Source organism: Salmo salar, chromosome ssa27 (genome assembly GCF_905237065.1).
Source record: "Salmo salar chromosome ssa27, Ssal_v3.1, whole genome shotgun sequence".
NCBI lineage: Eukaryota > Metazoa > Chordata > Actinopteri > Salmoniformes > Salmonidae > Salmo > Salmo salar.
In genome coordinates, this window is record NC_059468.1 from 39,875,256 (window position 1) to 39,899,465 (window position 24,210).

At 42.8% G+C, this 24,210-nt stretch overlaps 1 protein-coding gene and 1 long non-coding RNA gene across 2 annotated transcripts; both read left to right on the forward strand.

Moving 5' to 3' along the window:
* The first annotated feature begins 3,135 nt into the window (after positions 1 to 3,135).
* On the forward strand, positions 3,136 to 5,678 carry LOC106589080 (gap junction beta-3 protein). The gene is made up of 2 exons (XM_014178757.2): positions 3,136 to 3,421; positions 4,265 to 5,678. The coding sequence occupies exon 2, from the start codon at positions 4,354 to 4,356 to the stop codon at positions 5,140 to 5,142; it is 789 nt and encodes a 262-aa protein (XP_014034232.1). The 5' UTR covers positions 3,136 to 3,421; positions 4,265 to 4,353; the 3' UTR covers positions 5,143 to 5,678.
* Positions 5,679 to 7,989: 2,311 nt separating this feature from the next.
* Positions 7,990 to 9,240, forward strand: LOC123730946 (uncharacterized). Its single transcript, XR_006762434.1, has 2 exons — positions 7,990 to 9,096; positions 9,141 to 9,240. It is a non-coding gene; the product is annotated as an uncharacterized lncRNA (long non-coding RNA).
* The last annotated feature ends 14,970 nt before the right edge of the window (positions 9,241 to 24,210 follow it).

Below are 24,210 nucleotides of genomic sequence, written 5' to 3' on the forward strand. Positions count from 1 at the left end.
CCTGTCCCCAGTGACCCCTGTCCCCAGTGAACCCTGTCCCCAGTGACCCCTGTCCCAGTGACCCCTGTCCCCAGTGACCCCTGTCCCAGTGACCCCTGTCCCAGTGAACCCTAACCCAGTGACCCCTGTCCCAGTGACCCCTGTCCCCAGTGAACCCTGTCCCCAGTGACCCCTGTCCCAGTGACCCCTGTCCCAGTGACCCCTGTCCCCAGTGACCCCTGTCCCAGATCAGGGTTGGGTTATAAAAAAATATCTGAAACTTTGAACATCCCACAGAGCACCATTAAATCCATTATTAAAAAATGGAAAGAATATGGCACCACAACAAACCTGCCAAGAGAGGGCCGCCCACCAAAACTCACGGACCAGGCAAGGAGGACATTAACCAGAGGCGACAAAGACACCAAAGATAACCCTGAAGGAGCTGCAAAGCTCCACAGTGGAGATTGGAGTATCTGTCCATAGGACCACTTTAAGCCGTACACTCCACAGAGCTGGGATTTAAGGAAGAGTGGCCAGAAAAAAGCCATTGCTTAATTGTGAGACCACTCTGTCATGTCTGTGAGACCACTCTGTCATGTCTGTGAGAGCACTCTACCATGTCTGTGAAACCATTCTGTCATGTCTGTGGAACCATTGTTTATTTACATGTTTTGATTTGTATTAATTTAACCTTTATTTAACGAGGCAAGTGAGATAAGAACAAATTCTTATTTACAATGACGGCCTACCCCGGCCAAACACTAACCTGGACGACTCTGAGCCAATTGTGCGCCACCCTATGGGACTCCCAATCACGGAAAGGTTGTGATACAGACTGAAATCGAACCAGGGTCTGTAGTGACGCCTCTAGCACTGAGATGCAGTGACTTTAACAGCTGCGCCACTCGGGAGTCCATTCTGTCATGTCTGTGACACCATTCTGTCATGTCTGTGTCAAAGGCACATGTACTGTTAAGACTATAAAGATACATTTCAAGGAGTCTGATACTCCAAAATGTTGTTTGTAAAGTCACTGACAAAATGTGAGGTCTTTTTGACATGTTTAGTCATTCATTATTAGAGAATGACATGGTATCTGTTATTTGGACTGGGGACAGGTGGACTGTCTCTAACTGCTGTCTCTAACTCTGAATGATCGGCTATGAAAAGCCAACTGACATTTACTCTTGAGGTGCTGACTTGTTGCATCCTCGACAACCACTGTGATTATTATTATTTGACCCTGCTGGTCATTTATGAAAGTTTTAACATCTTGGCCATGTACTGTTATAATGTCCACCCGGCACAGCCAGAAGAGGACTGGCTACCCCTCAGAGCCTGGTTCCTCTCTAGGTTTCTTCCTAGGTTCCTGCCTTTCTAGGGAGTTTTTCCTAGCCACTGTGCTTCTACACCTGCATTGCTTGCTGTTTGGGGTTTTAGGCTGGGATTCAGTACAGCACTTTGTGACATCAGCTGGTGTAAGAAGGGCTTTATAAATACATTTTATTGATTGATTTGTAGTCTTCAGTTATTGATATGCTCTTTGATACCATGTGTAATATAATTTCAAGCATAAAGATTGTTCTAATTTGAAATAAAACATTTTAATATGACCTATGAACTATTTTCTTTGTCTTCTGTAAATATAAATGTTTTTTTTTTTTCAATTTCAGCTAAAATATCATAATGATTTTCAACTTATGTAATTTGGACTTGGATCTATTGGGCACAAAAACAATTTATAGTAAATCAGATTGGATCCAAAGCCTCTCATTCATTCCAGCAACCATTTATAGGACATACTGTCTGCTACCACCACAGGAAGAGAAACTGTGTTCCACTAGAAGGTATTGAATTAAGTAGTTTCGCTTAACACTTTAAACAATGTCACATTTTAGTCATTTAGCAGACACTCTTATCCAGAGCGACTTACAGTAGTGAATGCATACATTTCATAATTTTATTTTATTTTTCTGTGCTGGCCCCCCGTGGGAATTGAACCCACAACCTTGCTCTACCAACTGAGCTACAGGGAAGGCTACATTCATTAAATGGCTCACATATTTTATGAAACAATCTCACAGACAATGATCATACGTGATGTATAAACTTTGAATAAAGTTTGCTCAAGAGTCCCTCTAAAAGAATATCACATGGATCTTAATGTAATAAAGTATTTTTTTCCCCCCTTGTGCACGTGGCATGCAGCTTGCAAACACACCTGCAATGAAAGAGAACCACAAAATGACACACCTTGATAAAGAAATGAATTAAATAATAGTTTAATGTACAGGTTGGCAGCATTAGGATGGAACTAAGTGATCTGCCCAGTCCGTGAAGTCTGCCCAGTCCGTGAAGTCTGCCCAGTCCGTGAAGTCTGCCCAGTCCGTGAAGTCTGACCAGTCCGTGAAGTCTGCCCAGTCCGTGAAGTCTGCCCAGTCCGTGAAGTCTGACCAGTCCGTGAAGTCTGCCCAGTCCGTGAAGTCTGCCCAGTCCGTGAAGTCTGCCCAGTCCGTGAAGTCTGCCCAGTCCGTGAAGTCTGACCAGTCCGTGAAGTCTGCCCAGTCCGTGAAGTCTGCCCAGTCCGTGAAGTCTGCCCAGTCCGTGAAGTCTGACCAGTCCGTGAAGTCTACCCAGTCCGTGACACCTTCCCTAGCTGAATGAACTGTCTAGTCAGTCTAGATAAGAGGTGTCTTTGTCTGCTGAATGACTCAAATGTAAATGTACAAGTGTACATTGCTGAATGCATTTTACATTTACAATTTAGTCATTTAGCAGACGCTCTTATCCAGAGCGACTTACAGTAGTGAATGCATACATTTCATACAATTTCATACATTTCATTTTAAAAAATTCTGTGCTGGGCGTGAACACCGCTTTAGTTAGGCTGAGTGTACCTACAACGCAGATTTGTTTGAGTATCAAAAAAATATATAATAGAATAATATGAATCACCATAGTGGTCACCATATCAGTTCTCTGTGGGACTGGAGTGCCCTATGTCTACATCCTGGTACCGCCGTACCATGGCTCCAGCTGTCCTGGCATTTAAACGATCAGCTTTCCTGTTTGGAATCATGTTTATCTCGAAATCTGTCAGGGCCGGATACAGGAGGGCGTCTAGGCAGACGTAGGGTGATACCAAACCATACTCATCTGTGTGTGGGGGACACTTAGTCACCGTGACAACTCCAATATTGATAGTGCATTTGATTTGAATAGGGTATTGCATCACTAACTGGCTAGTGACAAAGAGCTGAACTGATTCCAAAGCTTGCGTACCACACCTCCAGAGTGTGGTTTAAACCACAGTGTCCAGACATAGACCGGCCCTTGTTATTAAGCCCCGGCATTCAATAGTCAAATCAGACTGAAGTTGGAACAGAGAGACGGCCAAGCTAAGATGGACGGAACGTCAGCTCAGTGATCTGAAACAACTGTAAGTAGGGCTATTAATCAATAAGTAATATTGATACGAGTCACTTTTGTGTTTGAAGGACAACATTTTAACATGACCTTCCAAATGCCTCAAAAGGATCTGTATTCAGCAACAAGCAAATGATCATTTACTTGTTTTTGAATATCATTCCATGTTGTTTCCACGTCATTTCAACCACAACAATCAATGTGATGACGTTATATCAATGATGAAAACTGATTGGATTTGCAAAAAGGTAATCAACATGAAGGCATTTTGTCTTTTAACCTAAATCACAATGACATACTGAAATTGTTTTGGTTGATTTTACATTGACAACTCAACCAAATGTAAATCAAAACTAGATGTTGAACTGACGTCTATGCCCAAGATGTTCTATGAAATCCTGCAACAACAAAATGTGATTTTGTGAGCATTAGACTCTTGATGGAAGGCAAAGAGTGTTTTGATAAAGCAGCAGCTTCAGAAGATGGAAAGAGAGACACAGGGGGATTTGGATGAAAAGTTTGATCAGAGTCTAAATAAAAAAAGCTGTGAACAGATCTTTTTTAAAAGAAAAGACTTTAGCACCCAGAAGTAATGTATTTCTATGTGACATTAAAGAGTTGTATTATATGTTCTTCAGCCGGTATACTTTTCATGATGTTTAAAACTTTATTTACAAAGCTTTTCTACCTATCAATCTGTAGCCATCCAGTAGGGCATTCAATGGCGATGCCAGTGTTAAGTCAGGATCTTTATTTTAGGTAGTTCCCTTTCCCTGAAATGGAGGATGGACTGGCTCAATCCATACCATGGTTGTTCACACACTTATTAATTCATCACCTTCTCTTCGTCCTCCAGCTTTCCATTAAAGTCCAAAGACAGAAGCTCATCCACGCATCCTGGTGAATGTTCAGCGGTGAAAGAAGGCATCCCACTCCAATCTCACCATGGACTGGAAGACGTTAGAGGCCCTGCTTAGCGGGGTCAATAAATACTCCACCGTATTCGGACGCATCTGGCTCTCCGTGGTCTTCGTGTTTCGAGTCATGGTCTTCGTCGTGGCCGCGGAACGTGTCTGGATTGACGATCAGAAAGACTTTGACTGCAACACCCGCCAACCCGGCTGCGCCAACGCCTGTTACGACCACTTCTTCCCTGTCTCCCACACCAGGATCTGGGCACTCCAGCTCATCTTCATCACCTGTCCCTCTTTCATGGTCGTGATGCACGTAGCGTACCGCGAAGAACGCGAGCGCAAGTACCGCATCACACACGGTGAGAACGCCCGTCTCTACGACAACACAGGACAGAAGCACGGAGGACTCTGGTGGACATATCTCCTCAACCTCTTCTTCAAGACGGCCATCGAGGTGGCGTTCCTCTACCTCCTGCATCTCATCTACAACAACTTTGACCTGCCGCGACGCGTCATATGCGACCTTTGGCCTTGTCCTAACCAGGTGGATTGCTACATCGGCCGGCCCACAGAGAAGAGGGTGTTCACCTACTTCATGGTAGGGGCGTCGGCTGTTTGTATAGTGCTAAACGTGTGTGAGATCTTTTACCTGATAGCCATCCGGGTGCTGAAGATCAGCCACCGGGGAAGCCTCCATGCCTCCTCCAAGAAGAGGTGCTCTGAGCCGGACTGGGATGTGTGCCAGACACCGGCGGCAGACTACCAGAAGGGCAACGAGGCCGACTTCACCACGGAGGACAAGAAAACATCTATCTTTTAAGTCAGACATGAAACTTTTTACAATCAAAGTTTTATTTGACGAAAATCTTTATTGACTAAATGTTGTGAACTGAATTCGACTTTATGATTAATGTATCTTAGCCAAATTCATTGGAATTTAAATGTAATTGTTTTATCCGAATATTTTTTGATGAAGCCAGTGGGTGGGCAGCCCTTGGTCTGTACACTCCCCTGCCAGGGTGTAAGAAGATCAGAGAAACAAGTTTCTCTGTCAGATCTGCCTATTATACCAAAGAGAAACCGTCCCCTGAGCCGAAGTCTTTAAAAACATGTGTTGTGTTAAATTCTGCTCCAACTTAAGATGTGGTCCCTCATTGTTTTTGGATGAAAACTAATGCTGAGCGATAAGTGCTTTTTTTTTAAGGTTGGTTTGGTTTATTATGAAATAAAGCTTTTCAATGTAAATTCCAAAGCAAAAAAATCATTCAAAACATTGAAAATATTCCCTTGTCTCTGTCAGATCCACATTGGGTAGACATCAATAGGAAATTACTATAAAATAATAGAATATTTCAAGTGGGTTTTTATTTGTTTGTTTGTATATTGATTTATTTATTATTTTTCATTCCATAAAGTCATCATCTCATCTCTGCTCAAGCAGAAGCAGTCTGCCAGCCAAACCTAACGTTATATACACTACATAACCAAAAGTATGTGGACGCCTCCTTATCGAACATCTAATTCCAAAATCATGGGCATTAATATAGAGTTGGTCCCCCCTTTGCTGCTATAACAGCCTCCACTCTTCTGGGAAGGCTTTCCACTAGATGTTAGAACATTGCTGCGGGAACTTGCTTCCATTCAGCCACAAGAACATCATCCCAAAGGTGTTAGATGGGGTTGATGTCAGGGCTCTGTGCAGGCCAGTCAAGTTCTTCCACACCGATCTCAACCAGCCATTTCTTTATGGACCTCGCTTTGTGCACGGGGGCATTGTTATGCTGAAACAAGAAACGGCCTTCCCCAAACTGTTATCACAAAGTTGAAAGAACAGAATAATCTAGAATGTGACTGTATGCTGTAGCATGAAGATTCCCCTTCACTGGAACTGAGGGGCCTAGGCCGAACCATGAAAAACAGCTTCAGTACATTATTCCTCCTCCACCAAACTTTACAGTTGGCACTATGCATTGGGGCAGGTAGGCTTTCTCCTGGCATCCGCCAAACCCATATTCATTTGTCAGACTGCCGATGGTGAAGCGTGATTAATCACTCCAGAGAATGAGTTTCCACTACTCCAGAGTCCAATGGCTGCAAGCTTTACACCACTTCAGCCAACGCCCGGCATTGCGTATGGTGATCTTAGATTTGTATGTGGCTGCTCGGCCATGGAAACCCATTTAATGAAGCTCCGGACGAACAGTTATTGTGCTGATGTTGCTTCCAGAGGCAGTTTGGAACTCGGTAGTGATTGTTGCAACCGAGGACAGACAACTTTTACACACTTCATCACTCGGCGTTGTCGTGTCTTTGGCTATGCCGGATTAAGTGATATGACATGCTAACCTATAAAATTCTTTCTCTGTAATTAATATTACCTGATTAAGCTAATCATGTAAATGTAATTAACTACAAAGTCAGGGCACCACGGAAGAACGTTTATAGAGCCGTTATCTTCTGAATAAACTCTTAAAATACTTAGTAATACTTTACATCGATAGCAGTCAATATTAACCCTTATCTTATTTTCAGTCTCATAATGAACGTTGTAAATTCTTGGCTATCTTCACGAAGACTGGCTAACAAGTTGAATCAGCAATACAAAATTGGGTTTAATTATTTATTTACTAAATACCTAAACTAATCACACAGAATTACATATACACAGAATACAAATGATGTCATACAGAAAATGTCCTGGTGGACGGAACCTGTATGATGGCTGGTTACACAAAGGAAAGGGGGTTGGGCTTGAATGAAAGAGCGGGAAGACTTAGGAACGAAGAAACAGCAGCTATGCTATCGTAAATACATTATCTTATGCATTACTAAATTACCGCCCATTTGGAAAAGGAAAATGCAATAAATATTTACTCTGAGCTGCGCTTCGGTAGATTGGTCGTAGATGCTGGCCGGGTTGGCCAACAGATCTTCCTGTCCTCGGAAGAATGTCTCTGGTGGTAAATTGGATACGTGGTGGTATCTTCGTCTGTTCGTTGTTAGACTGGATCCGTCATCCGTCCTTTCCTAGCCCACGTCTACAGCGGCCGCTGCTAACTCAATAACTCAACGGCTAGGAAGTATCACTTCTGTAGTGAATAAGCTCAAAGTTCATACCATTCGCCACCAAAGCTCACGCCGAGGTTGGCTTAGTTCTGTACTTGACCTGTGTGTCCTTCTAACGTAGAGGCTGCAGACCTCACGTACTGGAACAACGGTTATCTTTTCGTCAAAGGCTTATATAGTGGAGAGGGGGAAGGATGTGTTTCATCGTTTATAACCCCTGTCTCTTCACTGGGGTGGGCCACTGATCAAGCAGGGCACTTTCCTTATGAAAACCCAATTCTCTCATTTGGAAGCTAAAATTACATTTAATCTCCTAACAAACAATTTAAATATCAAACATTTCAATTGCATAACAATTCCATGTTACTCTGATAACTAGAGGGTGTATACTTTCTCAGGTACAGTTTATGTTGTCCTGTCATCAGTCATAATGTCTCAGATGACAACCGAACTGACATCCATACTCACTACGTTCCCAAGCATATTTCCAACTGGTTTTATTACCAAAATATGGTTCCTTTTCCCCATTTGTTTGATGTTCCCAGACTCTCTATATTTAACACAGGCTATTCAAGTCCTTCAGTAGGGTCAGAAAGAGAGGGGAAGGGAGAAAGGTATTTATGGGGGGGTCATAAACCTTACCCACAGGCCAACGTCATGACAGCGGTCCCTTTCTGTGAGCTTGTGTGGCCTACCAGTTTGCGGCTAAGCCGATGTTGCCCCTAGACATTACCACTTCACAATAAAAGCGCTTACAGTTGACTGGGAGAGCTCTAGCAGGGCAGAAATTTGACGAAGTGACTTGTTGGAAAGTTGGCATCCAATGACGGTGCAAAATTGAAAGTCACTAAGCTGTTCAGTAAGGCCATTCTACTGCCAATGTTTGTCTATGGAGATTGCATGGCTTTGTGCTTGATTTTATACATCTGTCAGCAATGGGTGTGTCTGAAATAGGCGAATCCACTAATTTGAAGGCGTGTCCACATACTTTTATATAGTTGATACGCTCCCCATACTGTACTGTCTGTCTGTAATCATCCTGCTTGTCTAGCATGCTTAAGTAACCTATGCTGCAGAGCTGTCTGACCAAATCATTTTACTACTGTAGTTCTTCAAAGTAGATAGGCTCACAAAACAACCAAACTAAAAAAAAAATAAAGTAATTCAACCTAAGTCGGTCAATTAGTTTAATAACCGGGGGGGGAGAAAAACCCTGAAATGTTGGTTAATCACGAGAAAACTGAACTAAATCTAACATATCACGTGCTACATTTGAGTGAAATATTTCTCTAAAATGAGGTGGAATCAGGCTTGAGCCAACACAGGATCATCTTGATTAAATGTTGGGAACTGTAGTTTTTACCCTCTTTATATTTATTTTATCAATAGGCAATTTGCCTTTGGTTTAACCTTTGCGTTTCAGGTCATCATATTTCATGGAGTTACTTGTTTAGTTCCAGTATGCTGAACTAGGCCAAAATGCAGATATTTACAGTTCAATTGTTCACACGTGTTTGCTGAAGCTTTGGGCCATTTTCCCAAAACGCTAAACAAACCTCTACAAATGTATAGCAAAAGCAAACACTGCAGTCAAAACGGTTTTAGCTCTTTCCAAAATGTTTTTTTTTGCATCAAAATGATATGGAAAGATTTGTCTACCAACACCACACTAATGTGCTCAACACTACTATGAATATCCCAGCAGTAGGTTTATAATGTGCTCAACACAAAACACAAATATCCCAGCAGTAGGTTTCTGCCTTTTCCATTGTCAGTGTGACACTAGCCAGTTGTAAAAGATTGTTACAGTACACCTACGCAAATATACATAAATAAACACAAACGCAATACAGTAACAAAAACATTGTCATTTATTTCCAAAATGCAGTATTTTTTAACACTTGTGTTCTGTATGTAACACTTTCCATACCCAACAGGAGGTTATCTTACTGAATGTTGAGTTTTCTGTACAAAACAAAAAATGAAAGTGGTTCATGCTTTCAAAACTCTAAACACAAAAAGACAAACACATGCAAAATGTAAGAAAGACATTAGACTGCATCCTGCCTCCTATTTTGGTCTGGCCACAGCACCTCATCTACATCACAAGCCATGTTCTCCCTGGCTGAACAGCAGGGAAATAATCTTCTGGAGTGACGGATCCAGCCGCCGAAAGCCCCCACATCAACTTCACCACATCCATCTGCCATTGCCTGGAGAAGAGGCATGCATGTGAGGGGATGGCGGTCATACACCTTCCATCGCCATGCTGGAAAAAAACTCTTCAATTGGATTTAGGAATGGGGAATATGGTGGAAGGTATAGAACAATAAATTGTCGGTGGTCGATGAACCAGTTGCGGCGGACCAGAGCAGCCCGGTGGAAACTCACGTTGTCCCAGATGACAACATACCTGGTCTGCTCTGGTCCCCACCCCTCTGCTCGGCTGGAATGAGGATGTCGTGTAGTGTGTCCAGGAAGGTGATGAGGAGGGCGGTGTTGTAGGGACCAAGGTTAGCATGGTGATGGAGGACACCTTGCTGGCTAACGGCTGCCCACATGGTGATATTCCCTCCACGCTGTCCAGGGACATTCACAATGACACGGTGGCCAATAATGTTCCGTCCCCATCCCCTTTTGGCGAGGTTGAAGCCAGCCTCAATGTAAATATAAACGTGCTGAATTTCAGCGTCATCCAGCTCGACGACTCTGAAACAGACAAGACAATATGTGACAGACCTAGACCAGTCAATATGGTGAGGCACAATACACTGGATTACAGCAGTGTTATGTGTCTATACAGTGCTGATATGACAGTAAATTCACTCACAGTATAGTACTTACTTGCACATATTCACAGAGCTGTTCTTTAACCCTCTGAGTTTCTCTCAAATGGCACCCTGTAGACCTGTTTCATCCGGATTCGGTTGTGCTGTAATACAGGGTCCAATGTAGACAAGCCCACCTGGGGAATGTTATGTTGTCTGCAAATATGTGTTTCTGGATTTGTCGTAGTCTAATGGTATTGTTTGCCACCATCATGTTCACAATAGCGGTCTCCTGTTCGGAACAGACGGTGTCTTCCACCATGGCCTGGCCGTCTCTGTTCTGCAGAAGGTTACAGTAAGCTACAATAATCCATTTTATTTCAATATGAAATGACATTACTGAAACATTGGCCAACAATCACTGAGTAACATAGGCCTACTGATATGTCGGACTGCAGTATACATACATAAAGAACATAGTGTAGATGGTAGGTAGCTTACCGGCTGTCATTTCTGAATGTACGAATGAGAGATGCAACCGTGTAACGGCTCAGTGTCACGGTTGTTATAAGGAGCGGACCAAGATGCAGCGTTTGTGTTCCACATATTTATTGACCGTGAAACTAAATGCCATACATAAACTTGAAATACAACAAACCATGACACAGAAGAGAAAAAAAAGAACCCACACTACTCAAAGGCAAATAACCCACAAACACCCCTACTAAATATGACCTCCAATTAGAGGCAACGAGGACCAGCTGCCTCCAATTGAAGGTCAACCCAATAAACCCCAACCTAGAAATAGACAAACTAGAACTACAACATAGAAATAGAAAACATAGAACACACAAAAACACCCCCTGACCACTCCACCATAGAAAATAACAACTTATATTGGTCAGGACGTGACACTCAGGTTGGGCTGAACTCTCTGCCCTGCCTCCCTCATACTCAACCCATGCTTGAGCACATGGTCAACCAATGTGGTCATGATCTCATCTGCGACGACTGTCCTTCCTCTTCCTCCTTCACCTCTAGCTCTTGCTTCACCATTGACTTCCATTTTCCTCCAAAACAGGGGAGCTCATCTGTGGCCTTTTATAGTGCTAAAGCTCTGATTTCTAAGTGAACAATTCAGCAGTAAGTGTTTACACCTATGAGGAGTGGGTGTTGCCAATTGGTGTATAGAGCTTGGCATTGCGATTGGTGTTGCTTTCCAACGGGACTAAAGAGATTTTAATTTTGAATGTTGTGCCTGATGTAGAGAACTGTGTGTAGTGTTTTGCAAAAAGTGTGATTTAAACTCAGCAAAAAAAGAAACGTCCCTTTTTCAGGACCTTGTCTTTTAAAGATAATTCGGAAAATCCAAATAACTTCACAGATCTTCGTTGTAAAGGGTTTAAACACTGTTTCCCATGCTTGTTCAATGAACCATAAACAATTAATGAACATGCACCTGTGGAACGGTCGTTAAGACACTAACAGCTTACAGACGATAGGCAATTAAGGTCACAGTTGTGAAAACTTAGGCTCCTAAAGAGGCATTTCTACTGATTCTGAAAAACACTGAACCATAAACAATTAATGAACATGCGGAACAGTCATTAACATTTTAGTCATTTAGCAGACGCTTTTATCCAGAGGGACTTACAGTAGTGAATGCATACGTTTCATTTAATGCTTTTTTTTTGTACTGGCCCCCCGTGGGAATCTAACCCACAACCCTGGCGTTGCAAACACCATGCTCTACCAACTGAGCCACAGGGAGGCCATTAAGACACTAACAGCTTACAGACGGTAAACAATTAAGGTCACAGTTATGACATTTTAGGACACTAAAGAGGCCTTTCTACTGACTCTGAAAAACACCAAAAGAAAGATACCTAGGGTCCCTACTCATCTGTGTGAACGGGCCTTAGGCATGCTGCAAGGAGGCATGAGGACTGCAGACGTGGCCAGGGCAATAAATTGCAATGTTCGTAATGTGAGATGCCTAAGACAGCGCTACAGGGAGACAGGACGGACAGCTGATCGTCCTCGCAGTGGCAGACCACGTGTAACAACACCTGCACAGGATCGGTACATCCGAACATCACACCTGCGGGACAGGTACAGGATGGTGACAACAACTGCCCGAGTTACCCTAGGAACGCACAGTCCCTCCATCAGTGCTCAGACTGTCTGCAATAGGCTGAGAGAGGCTGGACTGAGGGCTTGTAGGCCTGTTGTAAGGCAGGTCCTCACCAGACGTCACCGGCAACAATGTCGCCTATGGGCACAAACCTACCGTCTCTGGACCAGACAGGACTGGCAAAAAGTGCTCTTCTCTGATGAGTCGCAGTTTTGTCTCACCAGGGGTGATGGTCGGATTTGCGTTTATCGTCGGAGGAATGAGCGTTACACCGAGGCCTGTACTCTGGAGCGGGATCGATTTGGAGGTGGAGGGTCTGTCATGGTCTGGGGTGGTGTGTCACAGCATCATCGGACTGAGCTTGTTGTCATTGCAGGCAATCTCAACGCTGTGCGTTACAGGGAAGACATCCTCCTCTCTCATGTGGTACCCTTCCTGCAGGCTCATCCTGACATGACCCTCCAGCATGACAAAGCAGGAATTGTGCTTGCAATTTTGCAGACTTGGTTTAGGGATTTGGTACATGAGTTTCAAGTTTCGGTGATTGTGTTTCAAGTTCCAATTTTAGTTTGTAAACAATTGGGAAAAACGGTGTAATCTTTGTTATGGAGGGATCTCTCCACTTGGTGGCGCCAAAGCACCATCATGTATACCCTTGTCTTTTATCAGATCAGTTCAACAACTTTAACTTATTATTATTAACAGCACTCAATGTTTGCATTACGACTCTAGTTTTTGTCATTTTGTTTCCTAAAGTAGTAAGATTACATGAATGTTGTTTACAAATTTTAAATCTAAATCAAAACACAGAGTCACGTGTGCCTTTAAATTCCAGAGAGATCCTTCCTTCCTTCCCATTGTTTTGTAAATAGATGCACGTGTGGTCAGGATGGACTGACACAAAAACTTCTGACGGGGTAGGAGGGAGAAGGAAAGAAGGCTGATTAAAACTGTTCTATTGTCAAAACAAAATCTGGGCCGGATGATGACAAACAACAACAACCAGGCAAATGAATTATCCGATTTAGTTACATTTAATAACTCTTAAATCAGACAATTAACATGCAGTCCACCAAGCTACTACGTGCTAGTCCTCATTGCTAGGTTAGTGATATCCGATTATAACGATGACACGCATAACCAATCAATTAACGGAGATATCTAACAGACATCACTACATCTCCCCTTTTCTGAGAGAAATTAAAACTACTCTACTTAATACAAATATTCACCCTGTGGACCGATTCAATACAAACTATTTGTATTTCAATAACATATATATTTTTTGTAACATAGTCCCATAAATGTTGTTTTTCTTTAACGACAATACACATAACTGTGTCAACTAGGACAATGGGGGTAGACAGCCCTTTGTCCACAGCAACATGAGGATTATGCTGTCCTCAAACAGTTGCTGTTCCAATACCTCTTTTTTTTTTCTTTATATTTTCTCAAGCTTCTCTTGAATTCTCAGTTGTAGTTTTCCCTCTCGACCTCTGGAGGTCATTCTCACCAGTTGTAGTTTTCCCTCTCGACCTCTGGAGGTCATTCTCACCAGTTGTAGTTTTCCCTCTCGACCTCTGGAGGTCATTCGCACCAGTTGTAGTTTTCCCTCTCGACCTCTGGAGGTCATTCTCACCAGTTGTAGTGAGGCTGGCTGAGGTGGTGGACTGAGCGAGGGTATGGGAGTTGGCTTGCTCACAGGTGGGGCCTGTGTGCTGTCCTCACTGGTAGACTGGGTGACTCTATCGTTGTTCTGTCTCTCTGTAGTAGGTGACTCTGGAAAATCCCGAAGGTATCCACCTGTTTCTCCGAGCAACGGTGCCGTGTTCAGTTTTTCCACAACGTAGGATATCAATCTGTCCAGGGTGTAATTGAATGCTTCTTGTTATAGAAGAACTGGTAAGCCTGTTTGGCTTACTGGTCCTTCTGTTTAACGCTGCAGTGGCTGATGCATTTTGGTTGGAGTTTCCCCATCCAGGACCGTCTTCCGGATCTGACGTCCTGTCGTGCTGGGCTTGCTCCTGTTGTGCTGATGGGGCGTAGCTCGGCAAGCACATCAGAACCATATGTGGGTTCTGGTTGTTTAAGAATTTGCTTAGCTGTCTGTACAGCTCTCTCCGCAGCTCCATTTGCCTGTGGATAATGGGGACTGGAGGTGGTACGAGTGAAATCATACTTCTTTCTGGACTCCATGAACTCAGTGCAGACAAACTGAGTAGCGTTGTCGCTAGCGAGCTCGGTAGATATCCCCCATTTTACAAACATACCTTTGAGGCGGGTGATGACCTGCTGGTTAGCGGCAGGTGAGTGGGCAGGTGAGCTATTTCTATGTCCCTAGAATAGTAGTCCAGCACTAGGAGGTATTTCGTGTACTCTAGCTCACACAGGTTGGCTGTGATCTTCTGCCACGGACCCTTAGGTAAAGGTGTGATGACAAGTGGTTCTCTCTTTTGAGTTGGTTTGTTCTCTGTACAGAACCTACATGGCTGATGCCCGGCCACCACACCGACATCTTGGCTCTTTCTCTGCACTTTGTCAGCCCACATGTGACCTTTTGTGTATCTGTAGTAGAACTTCTTCTCTCTGTGAAGCCCGGGATGACAATCCTTTCTTGATATAGCACAAGCCCGTCCCGCTCCGATAGATGTGCTCTCGCTGTGTGCTATCTCTGTAGCGAGTGGGGTAGCTGCTCCATTCTCTGAGGCCAGGCAGTTCTGTTGTAGCCCGTGACCATTTGGAGGTTTGTATCTTTGCCTTGTCACCTCTCTGATGTCATCCAGCCTGTGAGCAGACACTGGTCTGCTCTCCTCCACAGCTTCCCACATATGCTTTGAATTCTTCTTCTTCTGTGTCTGACGCGTTTTCTTTCATTGGGATTCTTGACAGTGTGTCAGTCACCACTAACTGCTTTCCCAGGAAACACTGCTTTCACATTGACACTCATGAGCAGTCGCTGACACCTGAGTGGTACTGAACTATACTCTACTGAACATTACTGAACTATACTGTACTGTACTGAACTATACACTACTGTACTGTACTATACTAAACTATAGAGTACTGTACTGAACTATACTCTACTCTACTCTGCTGTACTGAACTATACTCTACTATACTCTACTAAACCATAGAGTACTGTACTGTACTGAACTATACTGTACTGAACTCTACTGAACTATACTCTACTGAACTATACTCTACTGAACTATACTCTACTGAACTATACTGTACTGAACTGTACTGAACTATACTCTACTGAACTATACTGTACTGAACTATACTCTACTGAACTATACTGTACTGAACTGTACTCTACTGAACTATACTGTACTGAACTATACTCTACTGAACTATACTGTACTGAACTGTACTCTACTGAACTATACTCTACTGAACTATACTGTACTGAACTGTACTCTACTGAACTATACTGTACTGAACTATACTGAACTATACTCTACTGAACTCTACTGAACTATACCATACTGAACTATACTGTACTGAACTGAACTCTACTGAACTATACTGTACTGAACTATACTGAACTATACTGTACTGAACTATACTGAACTATACTCTACTGAACTCTACTGAACTATACTCTACTGAACTATACTGTACTGAACTGTACTCTACTGAACTATACTGTACTGAACTATACTGAACTATACTCTACTGAACTCTACTGAACTATACTCTACTGAACTATACTGTACTGAACTGAACTCTACTGAACTCTACTGTACTGAACTATACTGTACTGAACTGAACTCTACTAAACTCTACTGAACTATACTCTACTGAACTATACTGAACTATACTCTACTGAACTATACTGAACTATACTCTACTGAACTATACTGAACTATACTGTACTGAACTATACTGAACTATACTGAACTATACTCTACTGAACTATACTCTACTGAACTATACTGAACTATACTGAACTATACTGAACTATACTCTACTGAACTCTACTGAACTATACTCTACTGAACTATACTGAACTATACTGAACTATACTGAACTATACTCTACTGAACTCTACTGAACTATACTCTACTGAACTATACTGAACTATACTCTACTGAACTAAACGTACTGTACCCTACTGTCCTCTACTCTATGCTAATGTACCCTACTGTGCTCTATTATACTGTGCTGTGCTGTATAAACTTGTGAAACAAGCAGAGAATGACATTCATATTTGTAATTAAGCATTTGTGTGTAGGACAGATCAGGGACCCATGATGTAATTACGTACCACATTTCCGTTACCGGGTGTTAATCCACTAGATTTACTGTAGTTCAATAACCAAAATAGATGTTTTCAAACTCAAGGTGTCATGTCGTAACTGACACCCCGTTCTCCTTGCAGACGTCTTTGAATCATCATTCGGAGCAGATATTTACGAGTTTCTGGAAAACATGAATCGCAAGAAAAACCTGAGGGAGATTTTAACGTAATTCCTTTTAAAGTTTGCATCTGACTTGATTTACTATTTGAAATCTTTCAGATACTGTGAGCGTTTGCTTCAGTCTGCCTGGAGGACCAGTTGGCTATTTTAGTCCATTTCAACAGGCAAGCTCAATCAAGCACATCTTAAATAGGATAGGACCCTGGTCTGCTTCACATATGTGAAGCTCCTTGATGCAGAATTATTTTATTTAACTAGGCAAGTCAGTTGAAAACAAATTCTTATTTACGGTACAATGACGGCCAAACCTGGACGACACTGGGCCAATTGTGCACCGCCCTATGGGACTCCCAATCACAGCCGGATGTGATACAGCCTGGAATCAAACCAGGGTCTGTAGTAACGCCTCTAGCACTGAGATGCAGTGCCTTAGACCGCTGCCCCACTCGGGAGCCCATGTACTGTAGTGAGGCTGTGTTTGGAGAGAACCAGAGATTGTTCCCAGAGATGTGTAGGTCATGTTTAACAGGTAATCAGTAATGACTATGACATCTCCACTGTGGTTTCAACCCTGGGACTGTGTGGTGTAGATCACTAGTAAATGGACCCTGAACACTTGATGACAAGGTCTCCTCTTTATTTCTCCTTACGATGTTTATCCTCTCTCTCCTGAATCTCTTTCTCTCTTCCTCTCTTTCTCTCTTCCTCTCTTTCTCTCTCCCTCTCTTCCTCTCTCCCCTCTCTCCCCTCTCTTTCTCTCTTCCTCTCTTTCTCTCTCCCTCTCTTTCTCTCTCCTGAATCTCTTTCTCTCTCCCTCTCTTTCTCTCTCCTGAATCTCTTTCTCTCTCCCTCTCTTTCTCTCTTCCCCTCTTCCTCTCTTTCTCTCTCCCTCTCGCTATTTCTCTCCCTCTCACTTTCTATCTCTCACTCCCTCTATATCTCTCTCTCTATATCTTTCCCCTCTGTCTCCCCTCTCTCGCTCTCTCTCCAGGTGTGTGCTGTGCCAGTCTGGAGAGGCCCAAGGCCCTGATGAAGATGGGTCTAAGTAAGGTGCTTGTAGGAAACGTTAACTTCCTGCAGGGGGCGCTAGTCCACGGGGCTGTGCTGCGACACATCAACCTGAACACACGGGCACGCACCGTGGGGTACTACATATCTAATGTAGTGGTGGTGAGACTGATATCTAATGTAGTACTACTGGACTAGTGGTGAGACTGATATATAATGTAGTACTACTGGACTAGTGGTGAGACTGAATACCTATCTCTGTAGGGTGTTGTTGAAGGAATCCAGCTGTAATGTGTATCTCTGTAGGGTGTTGTTGAAGGAATTCAGCTGTAATGTGTATCTCTGTAGGGTGTTGTTGAAGGAATCCAGCTGTAATGTGTATCTCTGTAGGGTGTTGTTGAAGGAATCCAGCTGTAATGTGTATCTCTGTAGGGTGTTGTTGAAGGAATCCAGCTGTAATGTCTATCTCTGTAGGGTGTTGTTGAAGGAATCCAGCTGTAATGTGTATCTGTAGGGTGTTGTTGAAGGAATCCAGCTGTAATGTGTATCTCTGTAGGGTGTTGTTGAAGGAATCCAGCTGTAATGTGTATCTCTGTAGGGTGTTGTTGAAGGAATCCAGCTGTAATGTGTATCTCTGTAGGGTGTTGTTGAAGGAATCCAGCTGTAATGTGTATCTGTAGGGTGTTGTTGAAGGAATCCAGCTGTAATGTGTATCTCTGTAGGGTGTTGTTGTAGGAATCCAGCTTTAATGTGTATCTCTGTAGGGTGTTGTTGAAGGAATCCAGCTGTAATGTGTATCTCTGTAGGGTGTTGTTGAAGGAATCCAGCTGTAATGTGTATCTGTAGGGTGTTGTTGAAGGAATCCAGCTGTAATGTGTATCTCTGTAGGGTGTTGTTGAAGGAATCCAGCTGTAATGTGTATCTGTAGGGTGTTGTTGAAGGAATCCAGCTGTAATGTGTATCTCTGTAGGGTGTTGTTGAAGGAATCCAGCTGTAATGTGTATCTCTGTAGGGTGTTGTTGAAGGAATCCAGCTGTAATGTGTATCTGTAGGGTGTTGTTGAAGGAATCCAGCTGTAATGTGTATCTCTGTAGGGTGTTGTTGAAGGAATTCAGCTGCAATGTGTATCTCTGTAGGGTGTTGTTGAAGGAATCCAGCTGTAATGTGTATCTCTGTAGGGTGTTGTTGTAGGAATCCAGCTGTAATGTGTATCTCTGTAGGGTGTTGTTGAAGGAATCCAGCTGTAATGTGTATCTCTGTAGGGTGTTGTTGAAGGATTCCAGCTGTAATGTGTATCTCTGTAGGGTGTTGTTGAAGGAATCCAGCTGTAATGTGTATCTCTGTAGGGTGTTGTTGATGGAATCCAGCTGTAATGTGTATCTCTGTAGGGTGTTGTTGAAGGAATCCAGCTGTAATGTGTATCTGTAGGGTGTTGTTGAAGGAATCCAGCTGTAATGTGTATCTGTAGGGTGTTGTTGAAGGAATCCAGCTGTAATGTGTATCTGTAGGGTGTTGTTGAAGGAATCCAGCTGTAATGTGTATCTCTGTAGGGTGTTGTTGAAGGAATCCAGCTGTAATGTGTATCTCTGTAGGGTGTTGTTGTAGGAATCCAGCTGTAATGTGTATCTCTGTAGGGTGTTGTTGTAGGAATCCAGCTGTAATGTGTATCTCTGTAGGGTGTTGTTGTAGGAATCCAGCTGTAATGTGTATCTCTGTAGGGTGTTGTTGAAGGAATCCAGCTGTAATGTGTATCTCTGTAGGGTGTTGTTGAAGGAATCCAGCTGTAATGTGTATCTCTGTAGGGTGTTGTTGAAGGAAATACTGGCCATCATCCTGTCTTATAACAAGAAGAACAGACCGCTGGTGAGTTCGCTACTGAAATGTATGTTCATGTGCTATTTGTGCATTCACAAGTCCATTCACCGGGTGAGAATCCTTTGACTTTGTATCCTGTATTATCTCTGATCTGTTCTGTATTGGTAGTTGATTGATCCTGTATTATCTCTGTTCTGTATTGGTAGTTGATTGATCCTGTATTATCTCTGTTCTGTATTGGTAGTTGATTGATCCTGTATTATCTCTGTTCTGTATTGGTAGTTGATTGATCCTGTATTATCTCTGATCTGTTCTGTATTGGTAGTTGATTGATCCAGTATTATCTCTGATCTGTTCTGTATTGGTAGTTGATTGATCCAGTATTATCTCTGTTCTGTATTGGTAGTTGATTGATCCTGTATTATCTCTGTTCTGTATTGGTAGTTGATTGATCCAGTATTATCTCTGATCTGTTCTGTATTGGTAGTTGATTGATCCTGTATTATCTCTGTTCTGTATTGGTAGTTGATTGATCCTGTATTATCTATGTTCTGTATTGGTAGTTGATTGATCCTGTATTATCTCTGATCTGTTCTCTATTGGTAGTTGATTGATCCAGTATTATCTCTGATCTGTTCTGTATTGGTAGTTGATTGATCCAGTATTATCTCTGTTCTGTATTGGTAGTTGATTGATCCTGTATTATCTCTGTTCTGTATTGGTAGTTGATTGATCCAGTATTATCTCTGTTCTGTATTGGTAGTTGATTGATCCTGTATTATCTCTGTTCTGTATTGGTAGTTGATTGATCCTGTATTATCTCTGTTCTGTATTGGTAGTTGATTGATCCTGTATTATCTCTGATCTGTTCTGTATTGGTAGTTGATTGATCCAGTATTATCTCTGATCTGTTCTGTATTGGTAGTTGATTGATCCTGTATTATCTCTGTTCTGTATTGGTAGTTGATTGATCCTGTATTATCTCTGTTCTGTATTGGTAGTTGATTGATCCAGTATTATCTCTGTTCTGTATTGGTAGTTGATTGATCCTGTATTATCTCTGTTCTGTATTGGTAGTTGATTGATCCAGTATTATCTCTGATCTGTTCTGTATTGGTAGTTGATTGATCCAGTATTATCTCTGAACTGTTCTGTATTGGTAGTTGATTGATCCAGTATTATCTCTGATCTGATCTGTATTGGTAGTTGATTGATCCTGTATTATCTCTGTTCTGTATTGGTAGTTGATTGATCCTGTATTTAGTCTCCTCTATCACGACTCAGGATGAGACCCAGATGCAGACACAGGAAGTGGATAGTTTCAATCTCAGAATATTTATTATAACAAAGGGGGCAGGCACAAGGCAGGTCAAGGGCAATCAGGAACAGAACAGCAGGACCAGGACAGGCAGAAAGATCAGAACCGGGAAGACTAGAAAACAAAGACTTTTGAGAACAGGCGAAACAGGAAACCCCCTGATAAGACCTGACACAAAACAAGACGAACTGGCAACAGACAAACAGAGAACACAGGTATAAATACACAGGGGATAATGCGGGGAGATGGGAGACTGGTGGGGGGTGGAGACAAAGACAAGTGAAACAGATGCGGGTGTGACAGCCTCTACATTTCAGATGTATGGCTGTGAAGTCTTTGCTGTAGTGATGTGAGAATGCATGTCTGTCTACGGGGGAAATGTTTTAGAGCTGTGCTGTTTGACAAGTGAACGGTTTGTGTTCCTGTGATGCTTTACTTCCTGTCTTCTCTCTCCTCTGTCTCCTGGTGATTGGCACTGATTTCTCCCTCCATTTATTTTTCCTTCTTTTTTCTTCCTTAATTTCGTTCTTTCCCTCTGGTCCTCCTGTTTCCTGTTTCCTGTCAGATGAAAGAGAATTTACTGTTTTTCTCTGTGACGAGTTATTTTAGATCAGTTGAAGGAAACTTTTTCCCCCCCTCGTAAATGGGGAGGTAGGAAGACTGGGCAAGTGAATGCAATCTCCTCGCTCTCAGTTTCTCGCTCTCACGCTCGCTCACTCACGCTCTCTCTCGCTCTACAGTCTTCTCTCTCTTTCTCGACAGTCTTCTCGTTCTCGCTCTCCCTCTCGCTCGCTCTCTCTCTTGCTCTTTCGCTCTCCCTCTACAGTCCTCTGCCTCTCTCTCTCTGTGTGTGTGTGCGTGCGTGTGTGTGTGTGTGTGTGCGCGTGTGCATGTGCGTGTGCGTGTGCGTGTGTGTGTGTGTGTGTGTGTCAGTCATGGTTGTTGTTTATGGTCAACATGTTTGCTAATCTTCTGGCCACATCCTCTATCATTGGCCTGACTGTTTCCGTAGTGAGGACCATAGTTCATAGGGGGAGGAGCCTCTTGACTCACTGCTGGTTCCCAGACGCTATTGGCTATGCCAACATCACCTACGAGTACCCCTTCGAACCCACACGTATTTACTTAAGTCACATATGGAGTGTGTGTGTTTAGTGGGTCATGTGGAGAGATGATGTGTTCATTTTATTTAACCTTAATTTAACCAGAACATTTATTTTGTGAGGGAGACCTGGTAAAAGGTAGTACTAGTCAGTGTTTACATACAACAACACAATTTCAGCGGTCAACAACATTTTCCTCTTAGTGAGATGGATGTGGGATATTACCGTGTGTGTGTGTGTGTGTGCAGGCTTCTATCAACATACACACTTCAGCTTTGATCAACAGTTTGTTGGTCTGGAGTCAGAGATACATCAGTTCTGAAGGTGAGAGTCAGAGATACATCAGTCCTGGAGGGTTACACTATATCATGGAGAGTCAGAGATACATCAGTCCTGGAGGGTTACACTATATCATGGAGAGTCAGAGATACATCAGTCCTGGAGGGGAGAGTCAGAGATACATCAGTCCTGGAGGGTTACACTATATCATGGAGAGTCAGAGATACATCAGTCCTGAAGGGTTACACTATATCATGGAGAGTCAGAGATACATCAGTCCTGGAGGGGAGAGTCAGAGATACATCAGTCCTGGAGGGTTACACTATATCATGGAGAGTCAGAGATACATCAGTCCTGGAGGGGAGAGTCAGAGATACATCAGTCCTGGAGGGTTACACGATATCATGGAGAGTCAGAGATACAGCAGTCCTGGAGGGGAGAGTCAGAGATACATCAGTCCTGGAGGGTTACACTATATCATGGAGAGTCAGAGATACATCAGTCCTGAAGGGGAGAGTCAGAGATACATCAGTCCTGCAGGATTACACTATATCATGGAGAGTCAGAGATACATCAGTCCTGAAGGGTTACACTATATCATGGAGAGTCAGAGATACAGCAGTCCTGGAGGGGAGAGTCAGAGATACATCAGTCCTGCAGGATTACACTATATCATGGAGAGTCAGAGATACATCAGTCCTGAAGGGTTACACTATATCATGGAGAGTCAGAGATACATCAGTCCTGAAGGGTTACACTATATCATGGAGAGTCAGAGATACATCAGTCCTGGAGGGGAGAGTCAGAGATACATCAGTCCTGCAGGATTACACTATATCATGGAGAGTCAGAGATACATCAGTCCTGAAGGGTTACACTATATCATGGAGAGTCAGAGATACAGCAGTCCTGGAGGGGAGAGTCAGAGATACAGCAGTCCTGGAGGGGAGAGTCAGAGATACAGCAGTCCTGGAGGGGAGAGTCAGAGATACAGCAGTCCTGCAGGGTTACACTATATCATGGAGAGTCAGAGATACAGCAGTCCTGAAGGGTTACACTATATCATGGATAATCACCTGGGTAACCAGGTACTCAGTCTCACTGGTCCTTGAGTATTTGAATGGTTATTATAAAAAAAATTAAAAAAATTGTTTGCCAAATTGTATTTCAAATACTAAAATACACTGACTCAAATACACTCCCATGCATTTAACCCAGGTGTTGGAAAATAGTGTTTGAAATATGTATTTGAAAATACTGTCATACTTTCCAAGTCTATTTCCAAATACATTGAAATATTCAACTATTCAACTACTTTCAAATAAAATATCTGAATACTTACTTGTGAAAGTCATTGAGATATTAGAACCCTTGTCCGCTTGCCTTAGACATGGAACCTGATTGAAACCATGGTAACCAGGTGCAAATATGCTACCTACCAGTAGTGTAAAGTACTTAAGTAAAAATACTTTCAAGTACTACTTTCGTCATTTTTTGGGGGTTATCTGTACTTTACTATTTATATTTTTGACAACTTTTACTTTACTACATTCCTAAAGAAAATATATATATTTTTTTTTTACGCCAAACGTTTTCCCTGACACCCAAAAGTACTCCTTACATTTTGAATGCTTAGCAAGACAATAAAGTGGTCTAATTCACACACTTATCAAGAGGACATTCCTGGTCATCCCTACTGCCTCTGATCTGGAGGACTCACTAAACAGAGAACATCCCTGGTCATCCCTACTGCCCCTGATCTGGAGGACTCAATAAACAGAGAACATCCCTGGTCATCCCTACTGCCTCTGATCTGGAGGACTCACTAAACAGAGAACATCCCTGGTCATCCCTACTGCCTCTGATCTGGAGGACTCACTAAACAGAGAACATCCCTGGTCATCCCTACTGCCTCTGATCTGGAGGACTCACTAAACAGAGAACATCCCTGGTCATCCCTACTGCCCCTGATC

Excerpts from the sequence above, each read along its gene's own strand:
- LOC106589080 (XM_014178757.2), top strand. The coding sequence starts at position 4,354 with ATGGACTGGAAGACGTTAGAGGCCCTGCTTAGCGGGGTCAATAAATAC.